Genomic DNA, 18,496 nt, shown 5'->3' on the forward strand with positions numbered 1-18,496 from the left:
AATTTAAATTAAAGATTTAAATGGGACAGACTAAGCTCTACTCCAGTTTGTATCATTGAAGAGACAGTACCAATAAGTCTTTCCATGAGGGGTTATTATCCTTTTCCTATAAAAGCATCTTCTAATGTTTATTGGTACATTTGTAACTAATACATTGAATGTAATCTAAGTGTCTGTTGATAATAACCTCTTGTAGATTACTAAAGCCTTTCATTGGCTCTTTCAAACAATTGGGGATACAATAAAACTATATTCATTGGGTTTGATGGGAAATCAATCTTTTGTAGAAACATCTCATGACCTTCGTTGTTAAAAGATCTTTAAAAGTATTGCTTTTTATTCAACGCAGTTTTGAAAATAGAAGGACTTATTTCCTTTAGTAATAAACTCATTATTTCAAATGATTGTTTTATGTGGAGAAAAACATGTGAGTAGGATAATTCCCATGCTAATAAAGCCTGTTGATAGAATTTGGATAGACTGAGGGGAAGTTTGGATACATTATAATTACATCCTAACAGAAAATAAAGACCTCCTACTTCTTTAAATATGTTGTGAGCAACACAGACACATACTCTTTCGGTTGTCTCCTCACATTATACGTATCTCTCATTTCGTGCACACGCTTGTCTCGCACTTCGGTAGTAAAAATGTAGTTATTACTCCATAATATGGAAGCACCGCCGAGTCACCAGCGTTAAAACCTGGTCACGACGGCAGGTGGGTTGTGGACCCTCACCAAACAACTCCCATTTAAATTAACTAACGGCTAAAGGCTAACGGCTAACCCAGACAGTTGTGAACGCTAGTAACCTCACTGACGTCCAAGCTGCCCCAAGCACGCGCCACCGCCAGTGCTCCAATCGCTGACGGAGGAGTCTCGTGACGTCATTCATTAGCTTCCGGGCTCTGTTAACTGGCCCGGCGATGCTCAGATTTATACATTTACGTTTCATTTAAGTTTATATTCACTCCTTTTTTTTAAACAGCACTGTCCGTTTTGGTTTATCACCACATACATCCTGTTAATAGATGATACAAATATAATGTCAGCGCTTTGTTTACAAGGATAAAGACACTTTGATACAGTCCCGGAGCAAGAAAAGAGGTGAGAATGTGTTGCTGTGTGAACGCGCTGCAGATGTTGATGAGAGAAGATTTGATTGTTAGCCACCCGGCTTACTCAAGCATCGGGGCACATCGCCTCTAACGTGCCATACATTTGTGTACAATGTGAGGCGTGTTCCTCCCTTTGACTCCTAACTAAATGTTGATAAATAGACTGGTATTACGATGTCAGCAGCGGGCTAACAACAGCTTCAGTGGTTAGCTGTGAAGCTAAATGCTAGCGCGTCTTTGAGCTGCACGCTACTAGCTGCTAATCTTGAGGCTGCTCTGCTAGCTTGTATAGCTTCATAGACCCTGCAAAGTGAATCATATGTCATATTTTAGCCGATTAGAATGAATATTATCTCATTTGATAGGGTTAACTATCGAGATGTAACAGCTACAGGTTATCATACCAGCAATTTGTTTTTTAGGATACGCAAATCATCACGTTGTCGACACCACACACGCACAGGAACAACATAGATGACATATGAAAAGCCTTAATAACAGTCCAAGTGAAATAAGAACATGCTGTGATTTAAAATGTGACGCATTATCTGTTTCAGCAAGGAGGGGAAGCTTTGTCATTTAGCATCATCCTGTTGTCCTTCATGCTCACTCACATGATACTGGCACTGTGGATAATACAGATTTGTCCTCAAACTATAACTGTATAAAATCATGATGGATTGTGAGACTAAAAGCTGTCTTAATATGTGTTGTGTTTATGTCTAGGGTCAAGTAGGTTGTTGAATCACCAGGTTTTCTCCAGTGTTGAACACTAAGTACTTTACATACCAAACCATGCTTAGATGGACTGGCATTACAACGGTGGTGACTGTAAAGCTGAATGTAAGTTGTTTGTCAAAAAACTGTGTGTTTCATGCTAATACGTTTCTTTCCTGATTTGCTTAATGTTGTTTTCATCATGTGTTGATATGTTGGAATAGAAACGAGGAGCAGGTAAAAAAAAAAGAGATGTACCACATTTCAGGCATTACACATACTTGTATTCATTGAATCTAACCACGTTCAGTATTTAGTGAATTTAATAAAAATTATTAGGTCAGATTCACTCAATATGCTCTCTATATGGAATTACACAAACAGAATCCTTGTGTTTTATACAGCCCTAACAAGTGGATTTTATTCCAAACATTTTTATTTGATATTTACTTAAATAGATGCCACAAAATCAAAAGACACAGTTGCATTGAGTATATTTTACTAAATGCATTATTTAAAGCCTAAATGACCACAGAATCATTTAACAGTGTATGTCAACGTTATTCAAAGCAAACTGACTGAACCTGTGTAATGGGTGTCAAACCGACACCCCCACACAACCCCACACCCTCTTCCCCCAAGGGTGAAAAGGTGTTTGCTCTGCCCAAATAAATACAGTAGCATTGTGTTGGTTGGTTTTGGTATGCGAGTTGCTGCAAAACAGGTGAAACGTGTTCAGCCTTCACCTGTAAGGTTTCAATGGTTTATGCAATGTTTATTTAGATAAATACTAAACAGCAGAACCAGTTTCTGTTTGCGTTAAATAAAGCCCTTCACCAAATATACAGAGAAAACATAGAATTGTCTTCTTTGACCTAGCACCACTATATACAGTAAATGTGCAGTTTGTTAATACACATTGGCAAGGTTAACAGAAAAACACAATGACTGGCCAGCCTAATTAGTTGAAGGTGTACTAGGGCAGTCAGGAAAATGCAAGGCACTTTTTGAGTGTGAAAATCAAAATCCTTTATTTAATCGTGGATATGCCACCCACACGTTTGTACTTCAGGAGGAAAACAATGCATTTCTCAACATTCTCATGTGTCAAGCTCACACTAAATTTGCATATTAATGTTATTAATTATTTTACTTGTTCTTATTTTCTGTCTGTCAACATGTTACTGCATCACATAACTTCCCTTCACATTACCCTCATCATCTGTATTCCATATCCGTTCAGTTATTCTACTGACACTACTGGCACTGCATGGAGTCAACAAGAGAGGAGTATGCTTAATATATCCACACAGGTTCTCTATGCAAGTCTGTTCTGAATTTGGATTTCATGTCAAAAAAAGCTGCTTCACGGAGGTACGTGAAGCCAAACAAATCAGACATTTTCAGACCTGGACATCATTTTGGAGGTTTATAATCTCATTCTCAATCTCCACAGGATCGACAGAAATGAAAATAATATATATTTTGTGTTGTATTTGTCAGGTTAATTTCCTGCAGACATTTTAAAATCTGGTGTGTGCTTGCTAGCTTACTGCTAACATCTTCTTATGTTACACGGCGTCACTGACGTAACCAAATGTGACAGTAGCGTCATCTGTGTAATGGATAGCTGATTGAAAAATAATAATTTTGTGTCAAAAGGAGGTTGGATGTCTACCAAGTGACTATGTTAGCGAGCTACACAGAAATGGGTTGCAAGCTACTGGGCTACTTGTGAGCCACTTGTTGGAGATGGCTGATGTAGAGTTTCTAAGTAATATTCTGGTAGCTTGTGTTTGCATAAGGCCAGGAGCAGCCAACTTCATCAGTTAGTGTTAGATTTTTCTCAGCACTGTTATATTAGCTGGCTAAGTTATGCTGACCTCCCATGTGACCTCTGGACTTCTCATTCTGCAGCAGAATGAGTCAAAGCTGCTAGTCCTGTATGCCCAGGTTCCTACCATAGTCTGATACTCCTACAGAGACTACGCTGCAAATTATACTCTGGCCCTATGGATGCACTAGGAATTGCAGAGCTCCGGTCGATGGTCGGAGTTGATCCAGAGGTTTTTGTACTTTAGACAAAAACAAGGGAGCAGTAACAACAATTATAACACATGCTATAATTCTGAATTATTTGCAAACATTATTATTCCTCTTGCCATGGTATGAGAGGCAACTGGTGGTGGTGAGGCATAGAGAGGGTTTATATTCCTGAAAATTATAGAGGCATTGTTTTCTCAATATAATTGAAGGAAATTAAAAGAAACTTAACACATGATTAATTTCTGCTCAATCAACTAGTGACTTAATCTCAGCACTATTATTCAATATTGATGATGTTAAGTGTTTAAATGTTAAAACCGTCATGCATTTCTGTAAGGCTGGGATTTGTGTGACACGGCCAGCGGATCTGGGGCGCTTTGTCAGAACTTAGAGAAATATTTATTTACGTAAACCGAATCAATGGTACGTTAAACACCCTGTTATGTATAGGAGCGCACTGTCTTTTTAATAAGAGATAACATTCACATGGCTTCTCTTTGGGTAACACCTCTGAAACACCCACCAAATGCTTGCTCCTAAAATCGTTTAAGAATTCTCTTCATATTTATCATGTTGACTAAAACAGCTCCTGAAACGATACAAGCAGTTCTCATGTAGTTTGGTATAGTATGTGTAAATAATCCTGAATACTGCATATAACCTTTGCTGGCCTAGGAACGCCTCGGGATCCCCCAGTTAGAGCTGGTTAATGTGGCCCGGTAAAGGGAAGTTTGGGGTCCCCTGCCAAAGCTGCTGCCCCCGCGACCCGACCCCAGATAAGCGGTTGAAGAGATGATGAGATGAGATAGGTAATTCAAGGGAACAATAACTGGCTGTCATATAAGGAAGCCTACAAGGCAGCAATGTGTTTAGGCAGCGGCCTGACAGCGCTCAGCCAGAGGTCTCACCAAATGGGAGAAAACTTATATCAAAGCCCTTTTGCACACCGTTGTAAAAGGAAACATGTGGTTCAACCTGGAAGCTGTAGCAAAACGGTGTACACTGTTTTCAGATTGAACGTGCCCGGTGGTGATATAGATATCACACTGCTGACTGAGAGTCGGCCTAAGAATAGGCAGAGATGCCCCCCAGGCAAGCAAGGATTCATTTTCCAGGAGGCAGTAGCACACATTTGCTCTCCGCTAGATATTACCAAATATGCTGATGCATCTTTTTTTCCAGACCATACTTCTTCTCAAATTTCATGTTGTGTCTCTCTGTTGCAGATCTGGGTGACTTGCTGCACAAAAGAACCACCGCTGTGCGACATTTAGCCACAGCAGAATACTTAAAGAGCAGTGAAGAGGGCTTGTCTGGTTTGATTCATCTTGAGCACTGACTTCATCCTCAAAGATGAAGTTGAAGGAAGATATGAACCCCCTGCTGCTGCAGGTCTTCCGCTCTGTGGTTTGGGTCTACTCTGTCATCACCTTCATACCCTGGTACTTCTTCTCCGGAGCTGGCACCAACTTGGAAAGGGCTCGCCGGATCAAGGCCCGCTCAGTTAGTGGTCACCCAGCAGGGCCTTACAGGGCCATCAACAGCCAAGAGAAGCTGTTGGCATGGATGCAGCCCAGCGTGGACACTTTGGATAAAATGTTTGCATATGCCGCCGGTCGGTTTCCACAGAGAAACTGTCTAGGCACGAGGGAGGTGCTCAGTGAGGAGGATGAGCTCCAGCCTAACGGCAAGGTCTTCAAGAAGGTGAGAAACACTGATATGTTCCTGTTACTATTGTATCACCCCACATTCTAAATTTTCGGTCTGTAGTCATGAGCAAGAATAAGTCGACTTCAGTGGCTGGTAGCACTCATCAATTGAAGGTTTGGAACTTTATTAAGTTAGGTGAGTTCGTGGGATTGTGTCTGAGGCTGACAGCGCAGCCTGCCACTGTGCACAGTATGAAGAACGTGGGTGGAAGAGCAGCAGTGTCACTGGTGCTTTGTCTCACAGCTGAGAGCCTCCTCATTAACACCTGCACTGCTGCAAAAGCCCTGTAGATGGCGCAAACTGACTACATCTGAAGGATTCTGTACCGTTAACATCAGACCTCTATGCATCAAACTTCCTTCAGATTCAACAGTGTCAGCACTGCATGTTCCTTTTTTAATATTGCGATACAAATATACCATGCTCATTAATTCCATCAACATGAACACCATGGGTGTAAGGTTCCTAAAATCATTTAGGAATTCTTCATATTTGTCACTGACTAAAACTGCTCCTGAAACGATACAAGCGGCTACACAGACCTGTAGAATATATGTACATAAATAAGTTTTCATGTTGTTTGGTGTAGTTGGTGTAAATAATCCTGAATATTGCATATAATCCTTGCTAGGTAATTCTCGGGAACTATAACTGGCTGTCATATGAGGAAGCCTACGAGGCAGCAAAGTGTTTCGGCAGCGGTCTGGCAGCGCTCGGCCAGAGGCCTCAGTGTAACATCGCCATCTTCTGTGAGACCAGAGCAGAGTGGATGTTGGCAGCACAAGCCTGCTTTATGTACAATTTCCCACGTGAGTGACTGTAATGTGTATTTAGACAATCTTGGGGCTACAGTAAACCACTTGAGACGACTGAGTAACTTAACTGGATTTATATTTGACAGTTGTGACCCTGTATGCCACTCTCGGACCCACGGCCATTGCCCACGGCCTGAACGAGACCGAGATCACACACATCATCACAAGCAAAGACCTGCTTCAGAGCCGTCTCAAGGTACCCAATGGCATCTGTCTTTATCATGTCAGCTGTGTTAAACAAGGCAGCGAACTTCCAATTCATTGATAGGTCACTGAATTGCGGGTTTTTTATTGTGTGTAACATTAGGGCTTGATAAGAAGCTCAGTCCTCTTTGCAAATTGTAATTACTTCAATTACTTCCCCCTCTCTCTTCTCCCTCCCTCTCTCTTCTCCCTCCCTCTCTCTTCTCCTTCCCTCTCTCCTACATTCAACTCCACGTCTCAGGCCATACTGTGCGATGTGCCGAGACTGCAGTATATCATTGTAGTTGACAGTAAACCAACAAGCTGGCCAAACATCCCCAGAGGCATCACGGTCTACAGCATGGATGCTGTGAAGGAGATGGGATCCAAGCCTGACAACAGTGAGTATTTCTACATTGTGATTAAAATGGTTTTCTAATTTTGTTGGGGGAAATGGAAGTGCACTGATGGAGGCTTAATACAAAGCCAACACCCTGAAACACCCTGGTGTGTAATTGGAGTGATGGTCTGTGCTTGACTGAGTCAGCAAGAGGTCCAATCACCCAAAACTGCAATGACGTTTGTTGACTTTTTTCAGGAAAACTGGAAGGGGAACATTATGTTTGTGCTACAGTAGTCATGTGAGCCATTTCCATATTTTCTTATTACAGTGTTCGTTAAAGAAAACACTGGAATATTCTAAAATCTTGGAAAAATTAATACATGAGCACCATCACACTGAAGCGTTAATCCATTATAGCATCAGCGGGGGGGGGGGGGGGGGGGGCTTTTAAAGCATGACTTGCTGCTTTTATTGGAAATTAAATATCTCTGGCTTTTGGACGTGTCGAGTAAAACAAGTATCTTGGTTTTCACTCTTCTGACATTTTATAGTCTAAATGATAAATTGAGAAAATAACCAATACATTAATTGATATTGAAAACAGTTACTAGTCACAGCCCTGAAAAAAAGGTTCAGACCCTTTCAGACAGTTGTATGAAAAGCCTTGACTTCTCTTAAGTGAGCACACATTTCTTCATAATAACTTATTATTACCTCCTGAAGCATTTCCTCTCTAACCATCATCCCGTCTGTTCCTCTGCAGTAGCAATAGACCGCAGGCAGCCAGAGCCCTTGGATATCGCAGTCATCATGTACACCAGCGGCTCCACAGGGCTCCCCAAGGGTGTAATGATCTCCCATGGCAACATCATTGCTGGCATCACTGGCATGGCCGAGCGAATCCCAAACCTCAAGTATGTAAAATATCAGGTTCATTTCCTCTCCTCTTTTCCTTGTGTTCCGCAACTCCCTGAATCTACACAATATCTCATCCTCTTTGTCCTTTCTCTGAAACACTAACACATCTTTCCTCACATATGCAATAACCACCTCCTCGCTATGTTCTCTTCTGTGTCTATTGTTGAAATTAACTTGCTGTTATTTCTGTGCTGGCAGTGAAACAGACACCTATATTGGCTACCTGCCGTTGGCACACGTTTTAGAGCTCAGCGCTGAACTGGTGTCCATCTCTCACGGCTGTAGCATCGGCTACTCTTCCCCTCAGACTCTAGCTGACCAGGTCAGTGTATAAAAGCACACACATCTTGTGGTCAGCTTTTGCAATCAGTGGTGTATGTCACATATTGTCACCTTCTTAAAATAATGGCCTACGTCATTTTTTTTGTCAGCTCTTCATAACAGCCACCCTCAGTTAAACAGATGCAATCGTCTCCCTGTAGTATAATTGCCTATGCTAAGAATGTGAATTAGGCCGTTTTATTTTTGCCCAAGTCATAAGACAGTGACATTTTTTATAAGCTTTTCAAGATGGTGCACTGTTTTGCTAAAGGTACTTATTCCAGAAGTAATTTGGCACATGTTCAAAATTCAAAAGTCACCAAAAGGCATGTTTGTAAATTGGCCTGTGTCATTTAACCCTCTTATGTTACATAATTGACTGCATTATTTGTACGGTACCGTTTATGTGAAATGATTTATAAATATCAGATATTCTATATTTGGTTCATTTTTTTTCACCCTGTTTTTTTTTTTACTTGAAAATATGACCTAGGCCATTATTTAAGGAGGGTTATGAAACATGATTAAAAGGCTCTGTATCTCTAGATGAGATATAAATGATCACTAATTTTTTTCATTTAATCCTTCTTAAATTGATGTTTAGCTCTCGTAAAGGCATACTATGCAGGAATTGTCTCTTACTGTCAACATTTAAAGCTGGCCCCTCCTCCCCGGCTCAACAACACCAGAAGCACGCGGTTGCCCGAACACAGCCCAGTATACCACCTACAGTATCATCTATTGACAGTCAGTTGTAGGTCACTGAGAGTTGACCCATTGTTTTGTTTAATCTTTTTACAGTCTACAAAGATAAAGAAGGGCAGTAAAGGGGATACCAGTGTGCTGAAACCTACTCTTATGGCTGCTGTACCAGTAAGTCTTTTTGTCACTACACAAACCCATCAACCCAGTTTTATCAGTAACATGGCCTCTGACTAACAGTATTTATCTTACTGAAGTCAGTTGTCCAATAAAGTCAATACAGACAGCCAAAGTATCAACTTAAAATGTCAAAAACTTTAACTGAGAGTTTTCCTGCCTGAATGTGTGTAGGAGATCATGGATCGAATCTACAAGAATGTGATGACCAAAGTGGAGGAAATGAGCAAATTCCAGAAGACACTCTTTGTGCTGGCGTACAACTACAAGATGGAGCAGATCTCCAAGGGTTACAGCACGCCTCTGTGTGACAGGTAAAACACACACTACACACGAGCTGAGACGTTTGCTTCTCCGGTGTTTCATGAGCAAACACCCGTTGGTACATGACTCATCGTAACCTAGTGTAAATTCTTGTTAACACTAAGTCTACAAAAGGAGTGTGGAATTATTCTCTAGCATAATGTTAATCATTGCATAATGTTAATTGTGCTATTGTGTTCGGATGGGGCATTCTTAGGTTAAGTCAACATCCGGGTGCTTTGTTCATTTATTAACTTTGCAATAGTCTGAATGGTTTTTTCAGGCTTTGTTGGAGTCACTCATCATGTCCATGCTGTGTATTTATGTTTTTCCACCACCTCCCCCACAGTCTGGTGTTCAAACGGGTGCGTGCGCTGTTAGGAGGGAAGACACGGGTGCTGCTTTCTGGCGGTGCTCCACTCTCAGCCGCCACACAGCGCTTCATGAATATCTGCCTGTGCTGCCCCGTGGGGCAGGGCTACGGCCTGACGGAGACCTGTGGAGCTGGCACCATCAGCGAGGGTAAGAGAGTGGATTTCATTTGAAACCGCAAATATTTTTTTTACCACCCCCTTTTTTTGGGAAATTTAGAAAAAATTATCAAATACTTGATTTGTGGTTATTACCTACATTTACCAGGAGTTGTTTTTTTTTTTTTTCTTTCAGTGTGGGACTACAGCACAGGACGTGTTGGCGCTCCATTGGTTTGCTCAGAGATCACACTGAAAGACTGGGAAGATGGTGAGTGAAACGGCAACAACCCAACTTTAGAAAAGGCAACAAACACATTGATATTCTAATCATGTTTGTGCACCACTAGGCGGCTACTTCAGCACAGACAAGCCCAACCCACGGGGGGAAATTCTGATTGGCGGCCCCAATGTAACGATGGGTTACTACAAAAACGAAGCAAAAAACCGGGAGGACTTTTTTGTGGACAAGAGCGGCCAGAGATGGTTCTGTACAGGAGACATTGGAGAGTTACACCCTGACGGATGCCTTAAGATCATCGGTAAGAGATCAACAACTTGAGTGTGTGTGTTTGTGTGTCTGTGTTACAAGTGTTACATCTATTAGCTGTGTTCTCTTCAAACAGACCGTAAGAAGGACCTGGTGAAGTTGCAGGCAGGCGAGTATGTCTCTCTAGGAAAAGTGGAGGCTGTTTTGAAGGACTGCTCACTCATAGACAACATCTGTGCCTATGCCAACAGGTAAAACCCTGCTCACACCCTCTGGATCTGTTTCCTTCAGACATTTTTTTTTAATCTCCTTCTTGGTGAGAAAGCTAAACGTGTGGACTCTTTTGTACACATTTTTCAGTGAAGAGTCGTTTGTGATTGGCTTTGTGGTGCCTAACCACAAGCAGTTAACGGCGCTAGCGGAGCAGATGCAAATGAGGGGCACATGGGAGGAGATTTGCAACAACTCCCAGATGGAGAAAGAGGTCCTCCGGATCATTACCGAGGCTGCCATCTCAGGTAAGGAAAAAGCCTTCATGTCCTATTCACCTCTAATCATTCTGATTATGCACTTAGACAAAATATCTGGTTAAAGCCTTCTCAATAAAACCAAATTGGTGGTACTCTGTCATAGCTTGCAGTTTCAAATTGTGATGTGATAGTGTCTTCCTTACTTTCATGCATATCTATCACTCTGACTTGTCATTCTGGTCCCCCCCAAACCAGCAAAAATGGAGCGATTTGAGATCCCCAAGAAGATCCGGCTGAGCGCTGAGCCCTGGACACCAGAGACTGGGTTGGTCACTGAGGCATTCAAACTGAAACGCAAGGAGCTCAAAACACACTACCAGGAAGACATTGAGAGAATGTACGGAGGAAAATAACACCTATAAACACCCTCTAAACAACACATACACACATACTTGCACACATACACAAGGAGCTCAGAAGCCACTACCAGGAATACTTGGAGAGGAGTTGGACTTAAGATATAGGTAACACACACACAGACACACATTATTACAGACACATAAAGCTTCTCATGCACCTCCTCCTCGGCTTCCCTGCAACCAGCTTCGATCAAAAGAGGAGAGAACTCTTGAATCCAGCTTAATGCTCTCTCCCAAGACCAGAAGGTCCCTCAAAGACACCTGAATCAGCCAGACGCGCACGGGGCAAGGCACTAGCCGTTCCTCTTTGATGGATCTAGCCCTTTGGAGTTGCTACGACAACCGACGCAGCACATGAAGTCGGACATACCACATGACTGAAACTGAAACAAATGTCAAGCTAGACGTATATCTGGATCAATGTCAGTGCAGCCTCTCTGTTGCTTCTCTTCCTCCTCCTCTGCTCTTTTTCATCAGTTCAGCGTGGTCGTGGACTTGAAATGGGGTAGCATGAGTCTCTTAGCGGCATCCCTCCTGGGCTCTTAGTATCATTCAGGTTGGAATATATGCAGGGATCTCTATTATCGTTTCATGTTTTTTTTTCTTCTTCTTCATGTGTCGCTATGTTTCCTTCATGTTTGGTATGTCAGTTTTGAAACCCATTTGCGAAGCCATGAGAGATTGAGCATCGAGATGTTGTTTGTAACTTTTGCTTACCGTTATTTGATTTTTTTTTTTTAATGCTCCTGTTTTTTTATTATGACCTATTTGTTATTATGCTATTTGTACTTTAATGAGCTTTGTTTACAAGCTTGTCTCCTCCCCCCCCTCGCTCTTTCTTCCTCCCCAGCTTCATTTTTTTTCCCAACCAGCCCCTTGATGCCTCCCAACCTGTGTCTTTGTTGGTTCATTGACTTACCGTAGCCCTGTCACGTATTCCTCCAGTCATGACCAATGCACTGTATGGATGTCTCCAAGGGAAAGCCCAGCGTAGAAAAATGGTAACATTACTTTGCTGTTCATTGGTTGCTCTCCAAGTTGCTTTTCGGTGCAACTGTACATGTTATCATTCTTTTCTTCTTCTTTCATAGGTCTAGTTACTGTTACTTTTGTCCTTTTTTACTCGTGAATATGAAATACGAAATGAATGTGCAATATTTATACACAAATTTTAAATTAACGTATGTAGGAAGGAAAAACATGCATACAGCAGCCCCTCCATAGTGTATGAATGTTTAGGCCTGTTACTCATATTGGAAGATCAGTAGGAACACAAGCACTGGAATAAAGAAGAGGATGGTAAAAAGGATAGGGAAGTCTAGACGCAGCCCATTTCAAGTGCTGTGTTAAACAATGGTATGTTCTAAAGACTGTTAAGTGAAAAATATATATATTTGGCATTGTAGAAATTGCATGAAAAGAGTGCAACTGTACCAAAGCACCTGCATATATATATTTGAGAGAGAAAAGAGAGGACCAGTCAAACAACTGAAGAAATTCCTTATGAATACACTCCTTATTTAAGTGTGAGTATAAGCTCACCAGACCTCACCAGAGTGCAAATAACATTTCTGTCTCTTCAAATTGGTTTATGTGTATGTGCAATGTGTATATATAAAGGACCAACTGCCATTAGTTTGAACTCATGTATACCAGATACATTAACTACTGTAGGTTTTCAGATTGGTGCTTACATTCTCTGAGTGGCATCCGTACAAGTGACACTATTGTTTTAGTCTTTCTTCACTTTGAATTTCTGGGCAGGAGATTAAATATTGATTGGTCAGTGTGGTCCTTCGTAAGGGCCACATCTGTCCCACACTGCCCTCTTGTAATGCAAGTCTTGCTTTGCTTGTACTGAAAATATTAAGCATTAATGAAGGTACAGTCAGGTACTCTAACGACTTCTGTTAGCAAATGTCCATCAGCTCAACAAAGAAGGGTTATTTTAGCATGTAAAACATACAACAGTACTATCATGATGAGGTGGGAAGCCTTTTCTCCCTTCCTGCTTTTTTTTATTACCGTTCTCTCTCCTGACATTTCAGTGGAAAGTCAGTAGCTTACTGTGCTGTTTGCTGCTTGTCCTCTGCCTGGTAAGAGGCGGCATGTTGCCTTCTGACACACATGAGCTGTCTTCAGGAGTCTTATGAATGTGAAGCACTCCCTAAGTTGTATTGATAACACACAATGCTGTGTCCGGCTACATCCGTTTGAACTAACAGCAAGCAAAAGACAGCGAGTGGCGCACTCCTGTTGTTTTCACTTGCATTGTAAATAGGTTGAGACGGAAAGGGGGATCAGTGATTGAAGTTCTTTCAAACTACCAATAATTGTACAGGTGTTAAGTCCCCTGTTAACATATTTAATAATCTTTGTTACTGACCAGTTTTTGGGGCCTCCTTGATTTGTGTGGTAAAGTGGCCCTGCGAGCAAGGCTATTGCAAGTGACTCCTTCTTTATTTATTTGTGATTTGGCCTTGAACATTATGTAATGTAATAAAACGGTTTGTGTTGTAATTACTGCTAGTCTTTGTGTTTTTTCGAGGTATGTGTCTGCAAGGCATAACATGTGACTGATAGGATCAGCAGCTTGATTAGAATCATTCTGAAACCAGAGTTTCTATGGCAACGAAGGCCAGTGTGTCTGTGCGTGTGTGTGTGTGTGTTTGAGTGAATGTGGTTGTGAAAGCCTTGTGTGGTGCACGGACGCAAACGGAACATGCAGTCCTGGGAGTCAACCTTCAATCAGAGCTAGTAAACAAAGGATTTTCTTTTTCATGGAGAGAGTCATAGACCTGTGGTTCACCTTGGCTTCACACCCGCGCCTTCCATGTACAACTGCTATCTTTCCACTTCAGGCATTTTAACACAGTGACTGCATTCCTTAGGATAAAGATTATCAATTAATCTTAACTGAACTTACGTGCTTTCTTGGTATCGGCAACTAACGATTATTCTCATTATTGATCCATCTGCTGATCATTTTCTAAAAAAAATTCCTCTGGTTTCCAGGCTGACATATTTAATATTATGTTGTATTATTATTGCTTGTTTCATCAGTTTAGTATCATAGAAGACTAAGAAAACCAGCAAGCATTCACATCTAAGAAGCTATAGAAGTCAGACAATGAACTGTATCAAAACGAAACAGAACTTAATTTTCTGTCAATCAACTAGTTAATTAATGGAGCAATTATTTCAGCTGTAATCAACAATTGTCCTCACTTTCATTTTGGTTTATGTCAATCTGCGTCACAGCTTTAAGGTTTGAGTCTATAAAAGGTTTAATTAAACAATATATAAAAGCTGTACATGTTACATCGTGACTATATAAAGCGTACAATGCCCAATAAATTCTACACCTGGGCTTGTAATAGACATTACAATGTGTCTTAAGCTAGAATAGATATTACAATGAAATCAAAGCTTAGTACTGGACCTTTTATGCATTTGAGAAGTAAACCATTTACAACAGACCTCTTACCCACAAGCTATCTGAAAAAAAACAAACATGGGTAGTGCAAGTCCTTCATAATGGTGTTGCTGTTCTTGCATTTCATTTAAAATGAAACAGTAACTGAAAGACCACAGAGAGATGAGCGATTCTTCTAAGCCCTCCTCTCCTCTCTGTTCCCTCCATCCAACCCTATGGGACCTGAGAGTGCGTCAGAGGCATACTGCTCCCTTCATTAGCCCACTGATTCTGACGCACACACACACACACACACACACACACACTCTCGCACCCAGTGTGCCTCTATCACAACAACAACAACAACAGCACCAGGCAGCCAGAAACTGAAGGACATCTTCCATGTTGTATGAGTGTGGTTTGTGTGTGTACGTGTTTCTGTGATGGTCTCTGCTCTCTGACACTTTATTCCAACTTTCTTCCGTCTCCCACTCTCTCTCTCTTGCGCTCTCTTCCTGTCTACTTATGACTCAGAAGTGCGCAAAAACTTTTATCTTTGTTTGTGCTTCATGCGCACACTCCAGTGTGAGCCAATAAGCCATGCTGGAGTTTACCCAAGAATGAGCGGAGCTGCCTCATAACGCTGGAGAGGTGGGTGGTAGCTGGAGAAGACAGAGTAATTACTTCTGAGGTAGCGAGATAGTAGTTCAGCTAGGACCGGTAGTGAGATATGTCACTGGACTCTTTTAAGTGATATGTCAGATTAGGTACAGTATAGGGACAGGCTTGATAAGAGATATTAGAGCTTCACTCTTTTTCGGTCTGCCTTTTCTTTAACAAAAAAACACTTGTGTGCAAAGGAGCTCCACTAAAATGTATTTATTTTGTATTAACCCATTTTAAACTTTCAAACCTCATTGGCAGGTCTGTCATTACAAACGCATATTGTGTGATTAAGCCCTGATCAAACACACAGATCCTCAGTTTAAATTGAAACCCATATATGTTTTTAAATGTTGTATTTAAATAAAAGGTAAATTATGAGACCTTTTTTCTTTTGATGTACTAATGCAATCTTGAATTTAATATTTTAGAGTGATATAAGCGCTTGAACACTCAGATACAGAAAAATGTTTCCTCTGACTCTGAAGATACTCATCTATTAGAGCCACATCACCTAATTGTAAGGTTAGTGAATGTGATGCTCAACTTTTTTGTAGACTGTTTCCCCATATTGTGCACACTCCTGCGGATTTTGACCATTGGCTGTACTTGGTAACGCTGGCTGCACCGTGCCAGGCACACGCCTCAGTCAGCTCAGATGGGTCATCATGATGTGGGGGGCCAAAGTGGAGAAAATGTGTGAGGTCTGGAAGAAGGGGTGGTGTGGTGGAGAGAGAGAGGCAACTGATATGTCTAGGCGATGACTCACCGATGCTGGATATTTATAGCATCGGCAGGGTGGGAGGGATGCGTGGGGGTGGAGGAGCGAGGGGGCAAGTGGTTTGGGAGGTGGCCAGAACAGCATCATCGCACTGCCGACAGGGAGTGGTGGAGGGAGAGACAGAGACCGCAGAGATGAAGCAGAAGAGAAGAAAAAGGGGGGAGAGGAGAAGGGGACAGAGGGGTAACAGGAGGGACAAAGCAGAGAAAGGAGGTTGGAAAACAGGCAAAGTGGAGGAGGGGAAGGGATGGGAGGATGAATGAAACTGAACGTAATGGAAAGATGAGAGGGTGATCTGTGAAGACAAGGAGGGGTGACCAAAATAGAACAGCATTTGCAGGAGAAGGACCATATTTAAAAAAGAATCTCACATAAAGGAAAAAAACAATCTTGCCGGGCGTGCCACAATGCAGATATTGTGATTGTTAACACTCAGAACTTGTGTGTGTACATGAGAATAGGACATATTGTGTTTGGGCATACAAATACACAGTATCTCTACATCTACATTTAGACAATGGCCGGATGGAGTCATGCAGAGGAGAACAGGAGAAGTGGCAGTCTTTAATGAACATGAAAATCCCCACGGTTGCCTAGACGCTGTACATCTCAAGTAACACGTTAGACTTGCATGCACAGCCAATTAATTAAGGAGAAAAAAAAGCCCAAAATCTAATTAGAGAGGCGATGTTTGGGAGCTTGACAACACAAGAATGTAATTATAATCATTTGTAAAATTCTCACTGCAGTTATGTACATTATTACTAGAATATTCAGTTTCTCATTCAGCTCTCTTCATTGACAAGACTTTTCATCAAAAAGTAACATCCTGTCTCTGCCTCCGGTGACGTCAGCCAGTGTGTCACGCTGCATCCATTACCATAGACACTAACATAATCTGTGCACGTGCTCACACACGCACACACGCACACACGCAAGCAAGCAAAGCAGACTGTCGGTTTTTTGAAAAGGGGTGAGTCAGAACACCAAGGTGAAAAAAAGCCGGGGGTTGGAGGATAATAATAATGAGCAAAATGGAGGTTGACAGGTTGGTGGGAGGCAGAGCAAAAGAAGGAGCTGAAACCGAATACAAGTTTAGAAAAGACAGAATACAGTGCTGCAAATTGGGATACGTTTGTCGATAAGACGAGTGAGAACAAGGAATCATGCTTGTGATGATGGAGGCGAAGATGTGACTAAAATAGGACTTTAATGTAGAGAAGTTGGAATGCAAAAAGTAGTTCAAGAGTGGAATTTCATGAAAAATTGTAAAGAACGAGGAGCTCTTGTGCTCCAGGGGTTAAAGGGCAACTATTTTTTCCACTTTGTTCCTATTTTCCCATGCTTTTTTTTTGCCAAAGTGACTAATGGGGATAAAAGTAATTGGAAATTGGGCGGGTATTGAGCGAGAGTGCTGCAGATGGCAAAACAGGCTGCAATGTAATCTTATGGGTCCATTACAAACCTTCAGTTTACGCCCACTAAAAGTACTTGTCTTTGCCACTGACAGGCTCTGATTGTGATTACAATTGTCTGACTACATTATGGAAAGGACCCAACAGAGAAATAAAATATTTTTATTTACCTTTCGCTCACTCCGATCTGTTTGTTATCGAGCCAAACTAAACCTCGCTCATGGAGAAGTCTTGTTCTCGTAAGACAGTTAGAGTGAGTGAGAGAGGAGTGCCCGGAAGAGTTTATTGTGTCGGGAGTACAGCAAGCATAAGTTAGTGTTATTTAAAAGATTTGTGAGAGTCAAGTCACCTCTCGCGGGATTTCACAACAAGCCTTCTCCATGAGAGATACTCGTTTCGACACAATAACAAACGGTTATTAAAGGCAAAAGGTTCCAGGCTGAAAAATAGCAAAGCTCCCGTTTGGAGGCCAGGCACCTTTGTTGCATGTCATTCCAAATCTTTCTCTCCTCTCATGTCCTATATTCTTCCCACTGTCCATTGAAGGCACAAAATGACCAAAAGATATATCTATAAAAATAAGAAGTGTGTATTTATGCTGTATATAGGATTTAGATGGCTCTGAAAATTAAAGTGATATCACCCTTCTCCTCTAAATCAAGACAGTGAGACATGTGTCCCAAATGTCAAACCTTTCCTTTAGATGAAATCAAAAGACAGCCATTAGTGGAAGATAGAAGTTGGCAAACTCATAAATACAGAGATATTTAGTTCACTCTCACAGCAGGTTTTCTGCTACATTCCTTTAGCATTAAGTGGACATGTGCCCTTTTCAAAAAGCCTTAGCTTGGATTGAATCTCCGCCTTCATTCCTTTCATACACTCCTTCAGCTTTCCTCTATCCTCCCTGTGTTGCTCAAGACGACATACTTCTATTCTTATTGCTGCTTCTCTGTCCCAATGGCTCAGACAACATATTGCAGCCCTAATCACCCTCTGTCCCTGGCTGAAGCCACCTG

At 41.6% G+C, this 18,496-nt stretch overlaps 1 protein-coding gene across 1 annotated transcript; it reads left to right on the forward strand.

Annotated features, from left to right (window-relative positions):
* The first annotated feature begins 986 nt into the window (after positions 1-986).
* Positions 987-13,676, forward strand: acsl3b (acyl-CoA synthetase long chain family member 3b). The gene is made up of 15 exons (XM_083927691.1): positions 987-1,108; positions 5,109-5,586; positions 6,224-6,401; positions 6,494-6,603; positions 6,853-6,991; positions 7,697-7,847; positions 8,050-8,173; positions 8,974-9,045; positions 9,226-9,365; positions 9,704-9,876; positions 10,021-10,095; positions 10,175-10,366; positions 10,451-10,565; positions 10,675-10,832; positions 11,040-13,676. Exons 2-15 carry the CDS (start codon positions 5,236-5,238, stop codon positions 11,195-11,197), a joined length of 2,136 nt encoding a protein of 711 aa, XP_083783817.1. The 5' UTR covers positions 987-1,108; positions 5,109-5,235; the 3' UTR covers positions 11,198-13,676.
* The last annotated feature ends 4,820 nt before the right edge of the window (positions 13,677-18,496 follow it).

Source organism: Echiichthys vipera (assembly GCF_963691815.1).
Source record: "Echiichthys vipera genome assembly, chromosome: 15".
Classification (NCBI taxonomy): domain Eukaryota; kingdom Metazoa; phylum Chordata; class Actinopteri; order Perciformes; family Trachinidae; genus Echiichthys; species Echiichthys vipera.

Coding starts and splice junctions, on each gene's coding strand:
- acsl3b (XM_083927691.1), top strand. CDS start 5,236: ATGAAGTTGAAGGAAGATATGAACCCCCTGCTGCTGCAGGTCTTCCGC. Junction 6,402..6,493: donor CTTTATGTACAATTTCCCAC/GTGAGTGACTGT, acceptor TATATTTGACAG/TTGTGACCCTGTATGCCACT. Junction 7,848..8,049: donor GAGCGAATCCCAAACCTCAA/GTATGTAAAATA, acceptor CTGTGCTGGCAG/TGAAACAGACACCTATATTG.